The sequence below is a fragment of the Colobus angolensis genome, unplaced genomic scaffold, assembly GCF_000951035.1.
Source record: "Colobus angolensis palliatus isolate OR3802 unplaced genomic scaffold, Cang.pa_1.0 Scaffold85, whole genome shotgun sequence".
Classification (NCBI taxonomy): Eukaryota; Metazoa; Chordata; class Mammalia; order Primates; family Cercopithecidae; genus Colobus; species Colobus angolensis.
Window position 1 is genome coordinate 8,936,184 of NW_012122376.1, and position 21,624 is coordinate 8,957,807.

Sequence of the window (21,624 nt, forward strand, 5' to 3'; positions counted from 1 at the left end):
GCCCGGCTAGTTTTTTTTTTATTTTTTAGTAGAGACAGAGTTTCACCGGGTTAGCCAGGATGGTCTCGATCTCCTGACCTGGTGATCTGCCCGTCTCGGCCTCCCAAAGTGCTGGGATTACAGGCTTGAGCCACCGCGCCCGGCCCAAAGCTAACTTTCATAATTATTTTTGAGGTAGTTATAAAGCATGTAAAGTAATACTAAAAATAGATTCTCGCTGGGTGCAGTGGCTCACACCTATAATCCTAACACTTTGGGAGGCCAAGGCAGGTGGATTGTGTGAGCCTAGGACTTTGAGGCCAGCCTAGACAATGTGACAAAACTTGTCTCTACAAAATTTCAAAAATGAGCCAGGCGTGGTGGCGTGCACCTGTGGTGCCACGACTAAGGAGGCTGAGGTGGGAGGATCGCTTGAGCCTGGGAGGCAGGTTGCAGTGAGCTGTGATCACACCACTGCACTCCAGCCTGGGCGACTGAGCAAAACCCTGTCTTGCACACATACACACACACACACAAAATTATTCCCTCCTCCTAAATAATAAATGGTATTTTCTAATTCCTGTAGGGGCTGACAGAGATGATGCATCTTTCTTTAAAAATGTAGATTTAATTTAGGAACTCAGAAAATACAGTGTACTTCTTCTCTTTTCAGGCAGACTGCCAGATTCACTTACAGCCCCAGCTAATTCCACCAAACATGGAAGAGTACATGAACAGCCTTCTCTCAGCGGTGCTGCCTTCCGTGCTGAACAAATTCCGCATTTATCTAACCCTTTTGAGATTCTTGGAATATAGCATATCTGATGAAATAACCAAGGTATGTCTAGGTTAAAATAAAGGATATTCCTGTGTTGAATTGCAGTATGCAGCCAGTTTACATTTACCGTAATTACTGATGAGGTGATTTTGCTATTTGTTTTCTGTCGTGTCTTTTTTTATTCCTCTGTTACTCCATTTTTGTCTTTTTGTTTGAAATAGATATTTTCCAGTGTCCCATTTTAATCCCTTGAAGTTTCTTGAAGTTACTTTCTTAGTGGCTGCCCCGCCCCAGGGGGATAAACTTAACATGTTAATATAATCATCTATTAAGGATTAATGCCAGTTTAGTTATTTTTAATTAAAAAAAATTTGTGTGGCTAATGCCAGTTTAATTATAATATACAAAGACTGCCCCTTTATAATTCCGTTCCTTCTCCTCTCCCTTGTGCTGCTGTCATACAGTTACCTCTCTACACATTGTATGTACATCAACACATTTAGAATTACTGCTTTTGCAGTTGTCTAATTTTAGAGAAAAAAGTTAGAAACAGAAAAGACTTCTGTACTGTTTTTTTCTATTTGCCTATGCAGTCACTTTTACCAGCAACCTTTATTTCCTCATGTGGGTTCATGTTACTAGTATCTTTTCATTTCAGCTTGAAGAACTGCCTTTAGTGTTTCTTGCATGGCGGTCTACTTGTGCAAATTCTTTTTTTTTGAGACAGGGTCTCGCTCTGTCACCCAGGCTAGAGTGCAGTGTTGTGATCGTGGCTCACTGCAGCCTCAAGCCCCCCCAGGCTCAAGCGATCCTCCCACTTCAGCCTCCCGAGTAGTTGGGACCACAGGCATGTGCCACTGTGCCCGGCTAATTCTTTGATATATGTGTGTGTGTGTGGAGACAGGGGTCTCCTTGTGTTGCCCAGGCTAGTCTCGGACTCCTGGGTTCAAGTGATCCTCTCTCCTTGGCCTCCCAAAATTCTGGGATTAGAGGTGTGAGTGACCACGCCCAGCCCTCTTTTAAGTTTTTGTTTATCTGGGAATGTCTTCATTTCTCCTTAAGGCTGGTTTTGCTGGATGTAGAATTCTTGGTTTATAGTCTGTCTCATCATTTCGAATATGTCCTCCCACCACTTTCTGGCCTCTGGTTTCTACTGAGAAGCCAGCTAGTTTCTGATGAGGATCCTTTGTACACACTGAGTCATTTTTCTGTCACTGCTTTCAAGATTCTCTGGCTTCTGACAGTTGTGACTATGGCGTGTCTGTGTGCAGATCTCTGAGTTTATCCTACATGGAGTTTGCTGTGCTTCTGGGAGGTGCAGAATAATTCACATTTTGGGGAAGTTTTCAACAAATTTGGGAAGGTTTTGGCCATGTTTCTTTCCGCATCATTTCTCTCTCCTCTCCCTCTGGACACCCCCACTATGTATCTGATGGTGCATTTAATGGTATCCCACAGGTCTTCAAGCCTCTGCTCATTTTTCCTCATTCTTCTTTTTTTGTTCTTAGACTAATCTCAGTGAACTTATCTTCAAGTTTAGTGATTTTCTTCTGCCTGATCAAATCTGAGTACCTCTATAGAGAATTTTTACTATATTTTCAACTCCAGAAATTTTATTTCCTTCTAAAAAATTATTTCTCTTTTTATTGATACTATTTGGTGATTCTCGTATTTTCCTGAAGTTCTTTTTATGTGGTTTCCTTTAGTTCTTTGAATGTTTAAAATAGCCAATTTAGAGTCTTTTTGTCTAATGTTTGAGTTTCCTCTGGGACAGTTTCTACTGACTCCCTTATCCCCAAAGTGTGAGCCATACCTTCTGGTTTCTTTGTACTTTTTTGTTGAAAACCAGACATTTTATTTGGTCAGTGGAGGGTCTCACTCTGTCACCCAGGCTGGAATAGTAAGTAGCACAAGCACAGCTCACTGCAGCCTTAAACTCCTGGGCTCAAGTAATCCTCTTGCCTCAGTAGCTGGGATCGTAAGTGTGCGCCACCGTGCCCAACTAAAGTTTTTTGTTTTTTTCTTTTTTTTGTGGTGATGAGGTTATTGCTTTATTACCCAGGCTGATCAACTCCTGGCTTCAAGTAGTCCTCCCACCTTGGCCTCCCAATGTGTTGGGATTACAGGCGTGAGGCACCACACCTAGCCACAACCAGACATTTTAAATTATATATTATGACAACTCTGCCTGGGAAGTTAGACTCTGGAAATTAAACCTCCCTAGGGTTTCTTGTTGTTGCTATTTGTTACTGTTGGTAGGTTGTTTAGTAACTTTTTTGACTAATCCTATAAAGTCTGTATCTTTGTCACATGTGGGCACTGAAGTCTCTGCTCTGTTAGTTTTATGGTTAATGATTGGAAAGAAATTTCCTTAAATGCCAGGAAGTAGTCAGTCTCTCAGTCTAAGGGTGAATAATAATCATAAATAAAAATAAAAATTGGGGCAACCCTTCAACACTTAGCCATACAGTTTACAAGCCTGCCTTAGCCTTCGTTTCCTGCTCGCACAGAGCCTCCAGGGTATCCAGAGGTGGGAGTTTAAGGTCTCTGAGCATGTCTGCAGCCTTCCGAGTTCCTCGGAGTTACAGACGTGAGGTTTTCAGAGCCCTCTGTGGACATCTCATTTCTCAGCTAGCTTTTCTGTTTAAGGGTTTGGGTCAGTCTGTTGTTTGCCACAACTGTTACCCAGTGTCTCAGGTAGCTAAGGTGATGGATAATTTCTTCTGATTGTTTTTGATAAATGCCCTGGGGAAAGAGGTGGTTCATAGTAGACAGGCTTCCAGTCACGTTAAATAAAGACAGCCTTGCAAATGGGTCCTTCCAGGGAGCCACCAGACAGGTGGTCAGATGACAGTTCTCCAGGAATGGCACCTTGAAGGAGCCCTAGCCCTGTTCTCTCTCCGGCGGCTGCCAGGCTGTTGGTTTTTGAAGAAGCTGTTAATTACCGCCTGGAGGGGAAGGGGTTGGAATATAGGAGTGTAGGACACGTTAAACGCCGCAAGGCTCAGCATTCTCCCCATAATCACCTGGTTTTCTGGCATAAATGCTCTCTGGACTGCTGCAAGTGTGCTCTGATTTCTAGTTTTTAAAAAGCTGATTTTGATCAGTGTTAACAGTAGAGACAGTTTTCTGCAGTCCCTTCTCTGCCATTTTCACTAACATCACTCCTCCTTTATTGAAAAGCATTGTTTCCTATGCCAGTTGCTGATTTATATCTTTGCTTGACCTTAAATGAATCTGAGTTTCATTATTTTATTTTCATCAGCAGCATTATTGATGTATACGCTTTGGTACTTTCACCTATATTGCCTCCTTTGTCTAAGAGGCTGACATGCACCTTATTATATCAGTCAAGGAACCATGTTCATTTTCTCTTCCTTACAAAAATGCACATCATTTACATTTACTCTTGATAAAGGCAGTTGAAGATGACTTTGTGGAAATGCGGAAGAATGACCCTCAGAGCATCACTGCTGATGATCTTCACCAGCTGCTTGTGGTGGCTCGGTAAGTGGCACATGTGCATCGTTTTTCAGTAAGCTTGTGTATGTAAGTCTTCTGAGTTATCCAGCAGTAACTGAGGCAGACTTCTAAAAACGGAAATGAACTTTGCCTTTTAAAAACGCTGTTATGAAAGGGCTCATTGAGGGGGAATCGAGTTTGGCTGGTGATCTCTTCGGTGGAACAGGCATGCTGCTTGTTCTCTAAGCTTCAAAGAGTGAGCCACCCTCCAATTCTGACTCTTCAACACTTTCTTTGTAGAAGCCTGACTTGGCTATTGCCGTGTGTGTAACTGCCAGACGGTCTTGTCTCCTAACATGGTCTGTGTTTTCACCAAGTATTCCTAGGTCTTAAAAAATTTTAAAACTTACTTTCCTAGCTCTAGACTTAAATTTGTTTCTGTGTTTCCAACCAGGTGTCTGTCTCTCAGTGCTGGTCAGACAACGCTGTCAAGAGAACGATGGCTGAGAGCAAAGCAGCTAGAGTCTTTAAGAAGAACGAGGCTTCAGCAGCAGAAATGTGTGAATGGAAATGAACTTTAAAGATCTGATGCCTATGAAGAGTAATGGGCAAATTGTAGCCACATGATTGTAAAATTCAGATGTTCATTTATACCACATTGTTTTATAGGTAATTTCTATCACAAACCAATGACATTTCCTGAAATCAAGCCTGGTAACATCTGATGTTTATATGATACTCAGTAAGGACTTTTACCTTACTGATTTCATGGAGCTTTTGAAGTTTGTTTTATAATTGTATAAATTAGTAATGATGTAAAAAAAAGTATTTGATATTAAAAGTTTAATATTGATAATGTTGCTGATTATACCTTTTCCTTAGCTTCAGCTGAGTCATAGGCCAGACTGTTGAAATGCTGAAATGAAGAAGGTTGTTGCAGTTTCAAAGTCAGAGGTATCATGCTTCGGATTCCTTAGGGTTTCCAGTTCTCTGCTTTTCCAGTTTCCAGTGGGTTGGGTTGGGTTGGGGTGCGTCCAGTAGTCCATCTTTGGGGAACGGAGGCGTATTTGCCATTGATTCACGTGACTACATAAAATTCTGTACTGTCATTTCCCAGATGTTAGGCCACAGAAACTTTTTCCCACTTAACATTTGTCAGCCCCTTGCAAAACTAGACTTGTACATGGCAGGGGTTCCCAGACTTTTGTATTTTATGGATCAGTAGTAATACTTCCAAAAATCTGGGGGACTATAAGGTTGCCAATCTACCTTGCCAAGTAATTTGAATAAGTCAGTGTTATCACCATTTTTTTCATCCAAGGACAATCTCTGAATAAGAGTCCTTTAAATGGCAAATGAATGTAGCTTCTGGGGGCAAAAGAAACTGAGACACTACATTGTCTGTCTTCTCCTATCCCGGTGCATGTGAGAACCATGCATAAGGGAATGCTGTGCTACAAAGCTGTGTCCAAATATGAAAACAAAACAGTAAGCTTAAAAACCAATACCCCCTTTAGAAAGTTTTTATTTTCTTAATGTCATGTAGTTGCTTTGATTCTATTGGATTTTTGGCATTTTATGTAGGTTCATCCGTTGGTTCCAAGTATATTAGATCAGCTAACATCTGCTACTCCAGTAACAGCCTCATACAGCTGCAGGTAGGTTTTCTCCAGACCAATTAGTTTCAATAGAGCAAACTAACAGACTATAGTAGCATGGTTATGGCAACCAGAATCTTCAGAAAGGTTAGGACGTTACTTTTTAAGCTGGCAATGGTATGAAGTAACTTTCCTAGTTGGAGACAGATAAAGGATCGCTTACATTTTTTCCTATAAGGCCTAAATTGACATTGTTAACCAAGGAAACAGGGTCAGCCTTGAAAAATCAAGGAATTCATTGTACCTAATAACTGAAGTAAAAATTACTAGTTGTTCAACTTTTCCTAAACGCAAATCTATTTTTATAAACTAATGTAAATAATGTTTATATTAGAGTTTAACTGGTTTTCATTTTTATAACTGGTAGACTAGACCTTCCTTAAACTTTTAGAAATAAAACGAAGGCTTAACCTGGATTTGTGAGGATAAAATACATTTTCTTTAACTGTCCTACAGCAAAGTAGATTAGTCACGTGTTTTTTGTGCCAATGTAAATTGTAATTTACCAAAGAAAAATACATACATTGCTTGGTCTTGCAGAAAAGTTCCCTTGAAAGAATCTTTCCAATAAATAAAACTTCCCAAATTACCAGTACCTTGGGCTGTTTTTCATGAATGATAAGATTCACCATCCCATGTGATCTGTGTGGGAAAAGGCCATGTCCTCCTGGTGGAAGACATGAGAGAGGTGAACTGAAGTGAAGAGGTGGTGCAAGAGGGACCTTCCTGCTCAAGGCCCACCCAGGCAGCGGAATGGAGTGCAGCGCTTGGCTGCAGAAATCATATGGACAGTCAAGTTTGTTGCTCTAATGTAAGGCGTAGCGTTAACCCTGTATGGCCAGGAAACTGAGCAGACTCCTGTGTAACGCTGCGTGGAACTTTGCCTTCTTAAAATAACTTTTCAAAAATCTCTTTCAAAACTGTTTCTGTGGAGTTTAAACATGTATTTTATCACCTAATGTTGGGTTGTATTTTCTCCCATGTTGGGAACCCTTATTAGTATTTTCAGTACCCGGAAGAAAAGTTGGTAGAAGAAAGCATTCAGTTTTGAATGTTTGGATTTCAAGTATAGTTTCTGATCCATTTTACTTTTTAAATCATGAGTATACTTCAAAGGAGTAAAATGCAACAGCTAGACCAAGTGTTCAGTTATAGTAAATTTGCCCCATTTACAAATTCTTTAATCTGTTACACAAGGAATTCTCATACACATTTGTCACTTTAAATTACAATGGTACTTTAACAATCACAAGATTTAACACGTAAAAAAAAAGATACCACTAATAAATAACAAAAGTGGAATGCTTATCAAAGTTACAACAGACATAATGTTCAGCCGAAAATCAATCACATCAACAGAGTAAAGCGCTAAAGATACCAGACGAACCAATACTTGTTGGAATATGCCGTACAACTTTCTTACCATGGGGATTACAGGGGCAAATCCTGGTTCTGTGTGGTCAGAGTTATAGTCAGACAGATTCAGCACGGTTGTGCTTCAGACTAAATTTTTTTGAGACAGTCTTGCTCTGTCCCCCAGGCTGGAGGTCAGTGGCACAATCACAGCTCACTGCAGCCTCAACCTCATGGGCTCAAGCAATCTTCCTGCATAGCTAGAAACACAGGCATGCACCACTAAGCCCAGCTAATTTTTGTATTTTCTTGTAGAGAAGTATGTTTCCCAGGCTGGTCTCAAACTCCTGGCCTCCCAGTGTTGGGATTATAGGTGTGAGCCACTGCACTTGGCCCAGACTAAATTTTGAAGTTGTTGATCATCTACATAAGATGTCGAGGATGCCCCTCCTGGAATAAATTAAAACCTGACTTCTAGGATTTCCAGTAGCCAATATATGTGTGTTCTTACATTCCTGAAAACAGCAAAATGAAATTTAATAGGTGCTGGTATTCATCTCTGATGTCTCAGGTTTACTGTGTGACAAGTCTGAATATTCCTAGGTTTACATTGTATAGGCAGCAGTGTTTTTAATGTGTTCAAGTAGAATATGGGGAAAATTAGGATCAAATGAGAATTCATTTCTTTAGTGTCAATAACCCTCAACCCCTCAGGGAATAGTTAAGCCATCAAAACTAAAATAGCTTTATATTCAAATGCTCTGGTAACATGTTAGTCACTAAAAACTAAATGTGTAATTTGTCGAGGTAACACACAGGAACGAACTGACAAACAGAACAAATTATGAAAAACGCTAATCCCCTAAGCATCTGCACGTCCAGACCTTGTGTCTACTAATGTAGTCTACCCACCCCACTCCAAAAAAAAGGTTCAGTTTATCCCAGAGTGACCTGTTGCTGAATTACTTTCAAATAAGCAAAGTGCTCTGTAGTGTATAAGCTACTCAGGTCTACACATTCTAGAATGATGCGCTTCTGTAGTCCTGGCTCTAAAATTTGGAAATCTACTCAGGTTCAGACTCCTTTTAAAACCCTTTCCAATGAACAGAATTTGTGATCCCTGGATTCAGACAGTACAATTAAAATACCCCAAGAGATAAAAACTTCTTATTTTTAAATAAAAGCCATGGAAGGATTCTTATGGCTAAAAGCTAAATCTGAATTATCCGTGTCTGGCATTGTATAAACATATTTTTAAGTTCATTTTGCTGGACTTGATTAATGACTTCAGCTTCTGCAGGACTCTTCTGAACTTTTGCCACTGCGAAGTTTATCCCGTGGGTTAATCCAGCTTGGGTAATACTAGCAACCTGGACCATGGAACTTCGAATCTTGGCAAAGGGAGAGACTGCTCTGCTGCTACTGCTCTCTGAAGGAGAAGGAGTTACGTGAAGCCCTGTCTCGAGTTCAAGCATGCTGGAAGCGGAGCTGGGGGTTTTTTGAGATGCAACTGAACACGCTGGCTCAACTGACAAAAACTGTGGGCCTGCTGCAGAGAGAGAGACATCTAATTGAGACGGCCGAGAAGGTGTCTGTTCTGTTGATTCTGACTGGGTTTCTTCGTTTGAAACTTCACTGGTCATTTGATTTCTTTCCTGACTAGTCTGCTGAGACACAGACCTGGGCTCTGCTAGGTGGGTCACTTTGTTTTGTGCATCTTGCACAAATCTGTGGCAGTAAATATCCATAGGCTTGGCAAAGCCAGTCAATATGTGTATGTTGCCAGCAGAAGGGCTTTTCTTCAGAGGAGACTCCTGGCCTTTTCCAAGCCCACTCCCATGAGCAACAGTAATCTCTGAAGGAGCATGAATGCTACTATCTGTGCTGCTAAGAGACTGGGACCGACTACCCAATCGAGGCGCTGAAGCAATAATACCACAACTAGGAAGAACGTAATCTACTGGCCCTACACTCTCTAATGAGTTAGCTAGCTGCCTGTCTTCATCAGACTTAGAATTTGTAAGGAATTCATCAGAGTGATATGAGTCATTATCTGAAGACATGTCCCCATCAGACTCTGCCTGAACTTTATCCATCACTCCTGTGTTTTCCATAGTTTCAAGACTACTGTCTGATTTCCAAAGATTTACTTTTAAGTTTGGTTTTAGAAAGTTAACTTTCATTTCAGGTTTGGTAAAGTTTCCTAGCTTTCGGAGGTTGCCAATATTTACATTGGATTTGGTCTGCTTCACTTTTTGATTTAGAGATGAAAATTTGCTCATTAAAAAATTCTTTCCCTGGGCCAAAGAACCTTGGTTTTGAGATCTGATACCAATGATGTCTTCGTGAGGTTTACTGCTCTTCCTGCAAATTAGAAGAGAAAAGAAGTTAACCCCCCATGGAATCCAATATACCAGTTCCAGTGATTAATATAAGTGAAAACACTTACTTATTCAAATTGGTCCCAACTTCTTGAGAACACTGCATTGCTAACTGATAGATAACCCCTCAGAGTTGACATTAAAACAGTGCTATCCAATAGAAATATGTGAAATACATAATTGCAATTTTTCTAGCAGCCCCATTAAACAGCAGCAATGAAATTAATTTTAATATTTAACCCAATATATACAAAATATTTCAACATAAAAATATTAAAATATGATTAATACTCCTTTTTGAACTAATTTAATATAGGCAATGTGTAGTGTTCTATAATTACAGCACACCTGAATTCAGCCTAGCTGCATTCTAAAAGGCTTCACAACCACATGTGGTGAGTGGCTACCACTGTGGGCGGTGCGGGTCTAGCACCACCACCATCTGACTATAAATGGGAATCTGCAGCACCTGAACTCAGGTTATCTCGACACATCCCAGCGTGGCTCAATTCAGGTAGTGCGGGGAGAGAGGGGTAAGACTTCCATTTTCTTATATGTCCTGTGGGTTACCTGAATTTATTTTTAAAAAGATTTGGGACATTTAACACAATTACTCTTTGTGTCTTCTCTCCTTTGGTATCCCTCCTGACAGCTATAAATAAGAGAGAAAAGTTGATGCTATCTGCCACAAATGTCTCAGTCTGTGCATTTGTCCTGTTGGGTCATGCAAGGTCACTGATCATGAGCATACTACAGAAAAATTCTGGGTTAAAGTAATTCTTTAGCAAAAGTCTGAACAATTTTCTTCTGGCCAAATGGCTCTCTTCACTAGTAGAATGTGGACCACAAAACCTGACAGATGCTCATGAGAAAGAAAAGCCACACTTTTTAAATGTGAAATAATCTGTTGATAGGCATTCTTTTTCCAAATTCAAAAGCCTAATGTTTAAAACACACTATTTTCTTTACAAAGTACTTAGAAAAAATTTCAATGTTTCCTCTGATCAGTTTACTTAGGAGTTAAAAATGTATCGCTTGTGGCCACATGAGTTGTGTCAAGGACAGCAAAATCCTTGCAGGGACTTGCTCTCAGACCCATTCTCTTGGCAAAATACCACCTACCTAAGTACTTGTGGAGACAGTGTTACTCTATCAAAACTTTTAAACACACCTAGAGGGATATCCTAAGCATATTTTAAATGCTGTATCACTCAAGAAAATGAAACTCTGGGTGGGCCGGGCACAGTGGCTCACGCCTGTAATCCCAGCACTTTGGGAGACCAAGGCGGGCAGATCACGAGGTCAGGAGATCGAGACCATCCTGGCTAACACGGTGAAACCTCGTCTCTACTAAAAATACAAAAAATTAGCGGGTGTGGAGGTGGGCACCTGTAGTCCCAGCTACTCGGGAGGCTGAGGCAGGAGAATAGCGGGAACCCGGGAGGTGGAGCTTGCAGTGAGCCGAGATTGCGCCACTGCACTCCAGTCTGGATGACAGCAAGACTCCATCTCAAAAAAAAAAGAAGAAAATGAAACTCTGGGTCTGCAGAGTTTTTCCTGAAACTGAGGATAAGCAATAACCTTTAAGGAGGTGGGTGCAGGGTTAAAGGAGTCTGACGATCAGTTTGGCACTGTTAGGGACAAGTGAAATATTCACGTCTTTTAATCCAGATTCACAACCTGGGGATGATATTCTCAAGAAATTATCCTAAACATGAGAAAGTAATACATGACAAAGATATCTATCATGACTTTTTTATAAGAGGAAAAAATGCTAGCAACCAAAATTCTTGGCAACTGGGTTTAATAGCTGTGTGCCAGGTCTAAGTGCGTTATCATTCAGTTCATGCAATGCACTGACATGGATTTTCTCTCATCTTACAGACAACAAAACTGAAGTAAAGGCGTATGTTTTCCAAGGTTAAAGAGTAATTGATAGAACCAGGAGTCACAGGGTCCACGTTCTGAACCCACACAATACATTTCCAAACAGATCACAGAAGGCATCTATTTAAATGGTAGTTATGAATTCTACAGTAATATGGAAAATGCGTAAAATACAATCTTTAGCAATGAAAGATTATTAACCTGTATAGGTTAAAAATGTGTACAAGAGACTGGGTACAGTGGCTTTCCAGAAGAATTCCAATTAACAAGTGTAGAAGGAATGAGAATTAGAAAAACCACCACAGATCATGACAGGAATAAATAACCATAGACAAGATCCACGATGGTTATGAAAATGAATAGACTTAAGTTTACACAGAAACAATATTTACATAGTCTCAAAGTATTTTCCCCTAAATATTTAGCAATTATAAAGAGGAAGACACAAAGTGTGCAGTGCAGAATCCTGGCAGATGCTACCCCAGCCAAGTAACCAAGCTTATTCTCAACACTACTACACAGGCCGTCATGCCGTCCCTCCCCACAGCATGAGGCTCTGAGAAGTGCACATCGCTTCTGCGGTGTCCTTCCCGACTGCGTAACCTCAGCTTCATCAGGAAAAAACACTGGACAAACCTAGATTAAGGGATGTTCTACAAAACAGCTGACCAGTACTCTTAAAAAATGTCAAAATTATGAGAGAAAAGACAAGACTGAGGAAGTAACACTAAACTATAGAGACAACTAAATGCGGTGTGGAATCCCAACTGGATCCTGGAACAGAAAAGGACGCTAGTGAACACCAAGCGAAATCTGTCCTTTGATTCATCTTACCGTGCCAAGGTTACTTTCTGAAGTATGGATGAATGATCCATGGTTATAAATGGGTAACATGAAGGGAAACCAAAGGAAGGGTATATGGAAACCCTCTAAATTACCTGTGCAGCTCTTCTGTAAGTCTAAAACTTACCTGAAAATTGCATATGTGAAGAATGTTAAAAAGTATTTTGATCCGCAGAAATTTGATCCTTACCTCTCTAAATACCAACACCTTACCATAATGTGATCTCCTCCCCTTTCCCCCTGCAAAGAATTTTAAAGAAATAAGACTTTGGATAAGAATGCCTTTATTCTTGAGAGAAGCAGTATGCTTACCTCTCAAGTTTCTTCTCAATTATGGGTACATCCAATCCCATGGCTTGCTTGGTGATCTGCAGCATCTCTGCAATGCACTGAAGGGTATCTGCAACCCAAATATAACTGCTTGCCGATTTCTCCATGAACATATTAAAAAAAATAGCAGTTCTAACCCATATACCACTGAATGAAATTTGTGGTTGTATAATTAAATACAAATTTATTGGCTTCGATTTATAGAAAACTGCTACCTGTTCACTACTCTCCCCACTGATTCACGATGTTCTAAAATTTTAAGAGAAAAGAACAAAAACAAAAGAATGAAATCGAGGAATTAAAAGTTTGTTCTAACTCATGTTTGTTCAAGCACTGTGACAGATGCCGAGGCAACAGCCATGAACAAGGCAGGCATGGTTCCTGCCTGCTACAAATGAAAAGAACATGACATGTGAAAAGCCTTGACACCCATATGATCACTGATGGGGCCAAACTCACTGAGAACCCCTGCTAAAGAGAACTTTGCCCCAAACTAAGTAACACATTCAGATCATCTCCCTGGGCTGCTGGAAACAGAGCTGCTATTTCAAGGTCTCATATTCCAAAGCTATTCCCAGGACCCTCTCTCATTCAGTTGGTTATGATATGAAATGTCCCCAATTCCTTTTGGGCTTTTAAGAATAAATAGAAAGTTTTCACTGAATACTTTCATCTCCTCTTTTTACCTTTTCCATCCTCTTCAGGATTACGCATTACAGCTCGCAGTGTGTGGAAATAGCCACTCGCTGCTTTGTATCTGTAGTGCAGTCGCATGCAGGAGAACTTTGGCTTACCAAAAAGAGTGGGTTCAGGGCCTAAAAACCCAAACGAATATGTATAAAGTTAACTCTTTCACATAACATTTTCTTCTATTATCTTCAAAAAACCCAACACATTTTTCTTTGTAATATGAATGACAGCACACAAAATACAAACTTCTGGTGACCATTTGCTTTGATAAAGCTACAAAAACTCTTTCAATCTCAATCATTTAAGCTTTCTTGATCCCTAGGGTAATCTTCACAAGGTAAATAATAAAGGAATACGGTTATTATGATAAGACTATATCCATCACTAACCCATAACGAATAGAAAGGAAGTTCTAAGAAGTAGACAGCTTGGAATATCCCTTTGTGGTTTCTAACAGATGTTATACTGGTCTCCAAATTCCACTGTAAGAAGAGCTGACATTTCTGCCTGATGATTTCATACGTATTCCTAGACCTTATCAAAATGCTACTAACAACAAATGGAAAATAATAGTGAAAAAAAGCATTTGTAGGTGAAACTTAAACCAGGTACTTGCTTAAATAATTTGACCCCCTCTTGGAAACAACAGCATTTGCTTTTTATGACTTGATTAGTAAGTTAAAACTTACCTATTTCTATTTTTTCCAGGTCTTCTAGACTTAGTCGTTGATACTGGTTTACTTTATCAACTTCATCATCATAACTAGATACAGAGAAATGAAGTTAAAAGAGGATTTAAATCAAAAGCATATTTGGCTTGTTAGGGCAGGCACAGTAGCTGCAAACTGTTACATACATACGGTTAACAGAAGCACATACATTCTGGGGTAAAATGTTAAACATAAGGACTATTTTAAAAATGAAACAAGAATAACATATAGTTCAACAGCTAAGGGAAAATAAGTTCACAGATCTAACAGTTAAAAAAAGCAACTAGGGCCAGGCACGGTGGCTCACACCTGTAATCCCAGCACTTTCGGAGGCCGAGGCGGGTGGATCACGAGGTCAGGAGTTTGAGACCAGCCTGAGCAACATGGAGAAACCCCGTCTTTCCTAAAAACACAAAATTAGCTGGGCATGGTGGCGCATGCCTGTAATCCCAGCTACTCAGGAGGTTGAGGCAGGAGAATCACTTGAACCCGGGAGGCGGAGGTTGCAGTGAGCCGAGATCATGCCATTGTACTCCAGCCTGGGCAAAAAGAGCGAAACTCTGTCTCAAAAAAAAAAGCAACTACAAGGTTAAAATAAGTTTTATAAAAACTCATATAAAATGAAAACAAACCTAAAACCTAACCTACAAGGCAAATGCGTCCGCGCGTGCACACACACACACGCACACAGAGACGGAGGAAGGGAGGGAAGGACGGAGGCAGAGAGAGAGAAAAAAAAACAAACTGTATTTGGGAACAATACAACTGTTAAATATGATATCCAAAATCAAGAATGAAAAATCCATATGATATATGCCAACAGGCATCTGGGCAAATGACTAAAAAATAACAGTTTACACAAAGCCAAAACTAAAGTGAATATTCACTTAGTAAATATAAATTAGAACAACACTGGTAAGGTGTGGGGAAACAAGTGCTTATTCATTCAGGGTCTTTCTGGAGATCAATCTGACAACAAACCACAGAAGTCGTAATTCATCATACCCTTGTAACCAAAGAAGTGCACGGATGCATGCACACACACACGCACACACAGACACGTTACTGCATAAAGACAACTGCATTATTCGTAACAACAAAAAATTGGAAGTAATTTAATACCTAACAGTGAGGAAAAACTTTACTATAGTAATATAAACAATGATATGTGGTCATTAGTGATAAAAATGTATGGAATACATCAAAATCTGGGAGATATATAGGAAACAATACCAAACGCCAAAAGAATACACCATAAACGTATTAATTTAACTGTAAAATCATGCTTTCAAACCAATGAAGATAAAAGGGAGTTAGAATGACGTAACAGTTATATAAGGTAAAGGGGTTCAATGAAGTTTCATAAAATATATAAGAAAACCATATTCTCATTTTTTTTTTACGATTTCTAAAAAGAAAATTTACTCAAATTTAAAACACAAAATCAAAAGCTTTAAATCAATAAGCAACTTACTAGGCCACGTAGTAGGCAGAGTTAGAAAGCAGTAACAGCACATCCACATCTCTGTGAGTAGCATCAATGAGGCTAAACAAATATGACACAGGAGTTTAATACTTTCATTTTCATCTGCAGTTTTTGCCAAGCATATTTCTAAAGCAGAGATACTTAGGACAAAAAAATTGGCCAGGGGGAGGGGAAAAAAAGAAGAGAATCAATGAGTTCTACTGCAATTAGATGTAATACAATCTATCCATTTGGACAGTCTTTAAAAAACAAGGAAACGCAGATCTGGGAAGTGAGGGATGGAGAGTACAGAAAGGCAGCCAAAGGAGGAAGGAGTCCCTCAGGAAATGGGATAATTTGAGGTGGGGGAGTGGTGGGATTGGAGGATGACAGAGAAATAGTTAAGGGAAGAAAAAAGAAAAACGTGAGAGTGAGAAGGGAGAAATCTAAATTATCTCACATCTAATCTTCAAAATAACACACTGTACATTCAGGATATCTTTACATTCATGTGGAATACATCTTTTGAAAGACTTTTACATGAATACAGTACTTATGTGCAAAAATGGAACAAGTCCAAGCTACTTTTGCATGTTTGTGATTATAGATTAATTTATTTGGCTTTCAATAAACAAACACCCTTATTCTAAGTCTATTTTGCTATGTTTATACCCACTCTAAAATCAGTTATGAAAATAAGAATCAGAATCCAGGTAGTAAGTGTTGATGAACCATGAAACCAAAACTACAGTAAAATGTACATCCTTATAAAATTACCAACAAGAAAATTCTTAAAGTATAAAATCTACAAATAAATAACACAGGCAGAATCTGAATTAAAATGAAACTTTTAGTCTAATATTAATCTAACAATAATAGCCTTTCCAGCAAAAGGTAGAGATGTTTCTGCATTCTTATACTGGTCTCCAAATTCCACTGTAAGAAAGACGACATTTCTCCCTTGGGATTTCATACCTATCCCCTAGACCTTATCAAAATGCTACTAAATACAAGCAGAAAATAATAGTGGAAAAAAAGTGTTTGTAGGTGAAACTTAAACCATGGTCTAAATCTGCGTAAGAATGAGGTCACTGTTTAACAGGTACTGCAGGGAAGGATTTATCGTAATCTTAAACTGCAGTTTTTTACATCAGAGACACCTTGTTGTACCTTGAGTCTGACAGTCTTAATCTAAAATAACAAATTCACCTCAATTTGCACGTACAGTATCGAAAAATACAACAAATGACATAATGAGATACCAGGACCGGAAACACAGATCAATTCTAGGAGCCAAAATCTGAGCATTAACCAATTAATCAATGGGAAAAGGACAACGATCCAAGCAGCCTCATGGAGAATAATAGCAAATAACACTGTAAAACATAGTTAAGTTTTATGCATTGATACTTACGTGAGCTCTGAAAATTGTTGCTTGAGCCAAGCCATAAAAATTACGTCACGACACATTTTAATACAAAATAAATTCTACTACTAATTACAGTGTTACTCTCACCCTGACTTCCTATTTTGGCATTAATATTTACATCAGCCAAACATGATCCCCAGTCAAAAACATTATGTCCTTAACAAAAAGCACTTGGCACGTAACAGGCAGTCGGAAAATGTCAACCCTCCCCCCACCCCCAATTTTACTGAAGTCTTAGCTGCAGTAAATATTTAATTCCCTCCCCACCCACCCTTCCCCTTAAAAAAAAATAAAAATAAAAATAAAAGCACGTTCAATACGAACAAGAAACAAGACGAAAAACCCTTTAGGTATTTCCCCACCCCCCACGTTTGCAGCTCTGAAGAAGCTGCTCTACTCGTTTTTGTTTTCCCGCCACTGGGGCAAGCCCTCCTTCCACACTATGAAGACGAAAATTGCCAGCACCACATGAAGCCCGACCACTGCGACAATGGTCGCGTAAAAGCCGCTGTCTTCCGGGGACATCAACATCAGACTTTGGAAAAGAAGTAATTTGCAGGAAAAATATAACCCCACAGGAACTTTAACCATAAGTCCTGCAAAAAGGAGAAAAATCTTGAAAGTCATAGCCACAACGCCCTCAGACTTGGGCTCGGCTGCCGCGGCAGTGGCAGCCCGCTGCGCGGTAGGTGGAGGCCTGTGAGAGCGCGGCATCGTCAGTCAGTCCGTCCGTCTGTCCGTCCGTCGATGCCTCGAGGCTCAAACAGCCGCCTGCACCCAACCTCGCGCCTGCAGCGAATGCGGCGAATGCGGCAACTGCGACGCGGCAGTGCCAAGTCACGCCCAGGGGACACATCTAGCTTCCGGACGCTCACTTCCGGCCTCGGCTGGCGGCCGGTGCGCATGCGCGTTCCATCCTCCGCATCCTAAGCCTTCCAAGCAGGGCACGGACCCCGGCCCGGCGGGGGAGGGGCGCCAGGGTGGCCGCTCCCGCGAGAGTTTGCGGCGCCTTCGCCTTCGCCTTCGTCAGGGTCAGTGCCTGTGGCTGGAGAGGGACGCTGGCAGGCCGGGCCAGGATACCGCGCCGAGCGTCTGGACCCTAGGCCATCACATGTCTAAGGGACAGTGGCTGCCATGTGCCTGGCCACTCCACTGCCACGGATGGACCGGGCAGTCGGCCCGAGCGCACGGAAGCAAGTTGGGAACACCACTTGGCTTCGCAGAGAGGTGACGCGGGCCCTGCAGGTCCGCAGTTGCCTCTCCAGTCTCAGAGCCTCTTTCCCGCTGTCAATAGAGTCGGGGGTTTCCTGCGATAACGGGCGGGAAAGGACAAGAAAGGCAGAGAGGTCTGCCCTGGCCACGCCGGAGTGCGTCTAGGGTGGCCCGGACAGAGCTGCGCTCAGCCTTGCAAGGGAAAAAGGCCAGGACAGGCACGGGCGTGCTGGACAGTTCCCAGTTCTCTGTATCCAGCGCCCAATGCCCTAGGCCGGGACCCCGCAGCCAGGCCTACTTCCCTGCTGGGACCGCGCATTTCCAAACTGCTTGCCTGTTTTTCCACCAGATACTTACACACAGCTGGGACTGCAGTGAGGTGAGTGAGGAGGTACTGGTCTCTGGTACAAATTTTAAAGGGTGTCATTAATTTTGTCAACCAATTAATGCAATATTTTTAAAAATCAAAATGCAAAAATATATTATGGACAAAGCATCAAACATTTAAGTAAAGATAGAATACACCCCTGTAGTTGCATAATCGTACCTCACTCACCCGACCCTAATCCCAGCCCTGTTCCCAAAAAAACTTTATTTACAAATCAACAACCGAATTAAAAAATGGGCAAAGGGTTTGAATACATGTTTTTCCAAGTAAGACACAGAAATAGCCAGCAGTACAAAAAAAAAATCCTTAACATGGTTTGTCATTAGGGAAATGCAAATCAAAACCACAATGAGATACCACTTCACACTAAGCAGGATGACTACAATTAGCAAAAAAAGAAGGTAAGTGAATAAGTATTGGCAAAGACTGGAGATACTGGAACCCTCCAAACTGGAATGTACTGAAATACACTGCTGGTGGAAATGTAAAATGGCATGGCCACTGTAGAAATTAGTTTGGCAGTTTCTCAAAAGTTAAACAGGATTATTGGATAATCTGGCCATTTCCACCCAAAAGAGCTATTTAATAGAGACAGGTGTTCAAATGAAAACCTGTACACAAATGTTCATAGCAGCACTATTTACAATGGTCAAAATGTGGAAATAACCCAAATGCCCATCAACAGAAGAATGAACAAAATGTGGTCTATAATGAAATACTATTCAGCTACAAAAAGGAATGAAGCTCTGACACATGCCACAACATGGATTAACCTGGAAAACATTATGCTAAGTGAAAGCAGCCAGTCACAAAAGGTCACATAATTATATTATTCCACTTGAATGAAATGTCTAGAATATGCAAATCCAGAGACAGAATTAGATTAGTGGTTGCTTAGGGATGGGAGTGTGGAGCATAGGGAAGTGACAGCTAAAGGATGCGGGGCTTCTCTTTGTGGTGATGAAAATGTCCTAAAATTGACCATGGTGATGGCTGCACAACTCTGAATATACTACAAACCATTGAATTACACGCTTTAAATAGGTGAATTATATAGTATATGAATTATATGTCTCAATAAAACTGTTTGAACATACACACACACATATTTCACGAGTGGATGGTTGAGGCAGGCAGGCAGTTAAGAGCAAATCCCTAAGTCTGACAGCTGAGCCTTCCACTGGCTGGCTCTCCAGAGACTTGCACCCCCACTGCCACTTCCAGCCACCTCCTGTCCTCCAGCAGGAGCCTCTCTTCTGAGTCAACACCTCCAGCCGAGCTGATGGATTGTACAGAGGTTCTATAGCAAACTCGGCCCAAGAGCAGGTTTCCAAATCTCTTATCAAGAGAAAGGGAAACAGCACCATTAGGAAAATCTTTAAGCCTTGCAGTAAGTGGAAGAAAAATATCGATGGCAAATTCACAGAAATATCAGCAGTATTAGAAAGAATCACACCCACAAGACAAAGACCTGCCTGTATGAAGAGGAGTTGCTGAAGAATTCTCTAATCAAGATGGAAACGCAGTAGTTACTTTGAAAACTCAAACAGCACGTGATACCCGCTGTCTCCCCTGAGAGTAAGCCATAATCCACAGGAGAGGAAAATGTAGGAAGAAGGTAACAGTTCTCTATCTGAAAAAGCACCACCTCTAGAAGAAAAGAGATCGCTTGAAAACCATTCTGAGACCCAGCTCTTGCTCCACCTCCTCCAGCCCCTAAGCCCCAGCCTAAATCCCTAAACCACCTGGCTCTCCAAAAGGGGCTCACAGTGGAGCCAGCCACAGGGAGATTAAGTGTCTTCCATTAAAAAAAATACCAAGACCCCTGGTAGGCAGCCCTCATCCTGCTACACAAGCCAAGGAAAACAACCTGAGAAGCCACTGGCTCCAAAACATTGGCTTCGCTGGCTCCTACGTCCACCTCTTCCTGTCCCCAATCTTCAAAGGAACAAGTTACTAGCAAAACATTAACCACGGGGACCACCAACATCAAGGAAAATCTAGCAAGCAGCCAACACCTCAACCATTATGAGATGCAACCAGTCTGGCATGGTGAGCTTTAGAGGAGATCTTTCCGGAACAGAGTGGAGAGTCTCAAAATTTAGCAACCATGCCTGTCTCCAAAGAGCAGACCACACACAAATTCCACAAGTCTGTGATCCTTGTGTCCCATGTTCTACCTCCTCCTCTTGACAATCAACACATCATTCCCTCAGACACTCCTGCTGTCCTGGTTAGTGATGGAGCTCCCCTGCCCATCTCTGCCTTAAACCCAAGTCAGCTTCTCTGGACTGAGAGCCAACAGACAGAACCACTCTGCATCAGACACTGGTTTATACATTAGAGAAGACAACATTTTCACAACCAGCAACACATCAGGAAAGATAGAACCTCAGCTAACAATTCCTGCACTGATGGGAAAATCTTCAGAATCTTTCAGTGTCCCAAAGGATGACGATCAAAGGGAATCACTGGGCCAATGACTCTGACGGATCTATTTTGGACACCAATGACCACAAGGAAGAAGATGAGGATGGCAGTGGAGGCTCTGGCACTTAACATTGGTGAAGAATACTCTCACAATCATTCTTGGCAACTGATCATCTAAGAATGAATCAGAGGAGAAAACACTGTGTAGCAACATCTGAGCAAGAGAGTCAGGGAATCCGACAACAAATTGGAAAGTAATTGGGAGACTCAGAGGCTCCCAGTGGAAGCTATCCTAAAATAAAAGAATAAAGAAGTAGAGGACCGGGCGCGGTGGCTCACGCCTGTAATCCCAGCACTTTGGGAGGCCGAGGCAGGCAGAACACAAGGTCAGAAGATCGAGACCATCCTGGCTAACACGGTGAAACCCCATCTCTACTAAAAATACAAAAAATTAGCCGGGCATGGTGGCGGGCGCCTGTAGTCCCAGCTACTTGGGAGGCTGAGGCAGAAAAATGGCATTAACCCAGGAGGCGGAATTTGCAGTGATCCGAGATCGTGCCACTGCACCTCAACCTGGGCAATAGAGCAAGACTCTGTCAAAAAAAAAAAAAAAGAAAAAGAAACAAAAA

The 21,624-nt window shown here is 41.2% G+C and overlaps 2 protein-coding genes across 4 annotated transcripts in view; one reads left to right on the forward strand and one right to left on the reverse strand.

Moving 5' to 3' along the window:
• MCMBP (minichromosome maintenance complex binding protein) overlaps nt 1–6,472 on the forward strand; it is a 64,926-nt gene extending 58,454 nt beyond the window's left edge. The window contains exons 14-16 of the mRNA XM_011930307.1: nt 616–817; nt 4,176–4,264; nt 4,674–6,472. Coding sequence (XP_011785697.1) covers nt 616–817; nt 4,176–4,264; nt 4,674–4,800 — 418 coding nt within the window. The 3' untranslated portion in view covers nt 4,801–6,472. The remainder of the gene's footprint in view (nt 1–615; nt 818–4,175; nt 4,265–4,673) is intronic.
• Nucleotides 6,473–7,093: 621 nt separating this feature from the next.
• INPP5F (inositol polyphosphate-5-phosphatase F) lies at nt 7,094–17,800 on the reverse strand. Of its 3 annotated transcripts, none has more exons than XM_011930262.1 (7): nt 17,748–17,800; nt 16,951–16,970; nt 15,546–15,617; nt 14,051–14,124; nt 13,358–13,486; nt 12,654–12,741; nt 7,094–9,594 (listed from the first exon to the last, which is right to left on the reverse strand). In XM_011930262.1, the coding sequence occupies exons 5-7, from the start codon at nt 13,443–13,445 to the stop codon at nt 8,442–8,444; spliced, it is 1,329 nt and encodes a 442-aa protein (XP_011785652.1). In that variant the 5' UTR covers nt 13,446–13,486; nt 14,051–14,124; nt 15,546–15,617; nt 16,951–16,970; nt 17,748–17,800; the 3' UTR covers nt 7,094–8,441. The 3 variants fall into 3 exon arrangements, with proteins under 3 accessions (XP_011785652.1, XP_011785650.1, XP_011785651.1); XM_011930260.1 differs by lacking the exon at nt 17,748–17,800 and adding an exon at nt 17,431–17,676; XM_011930261.1 differs by having other exon boundaries at nt 16,951–17,790.
• Nucleotides 17,801–21,624: the final 3,824 nt, after the last annotated feature.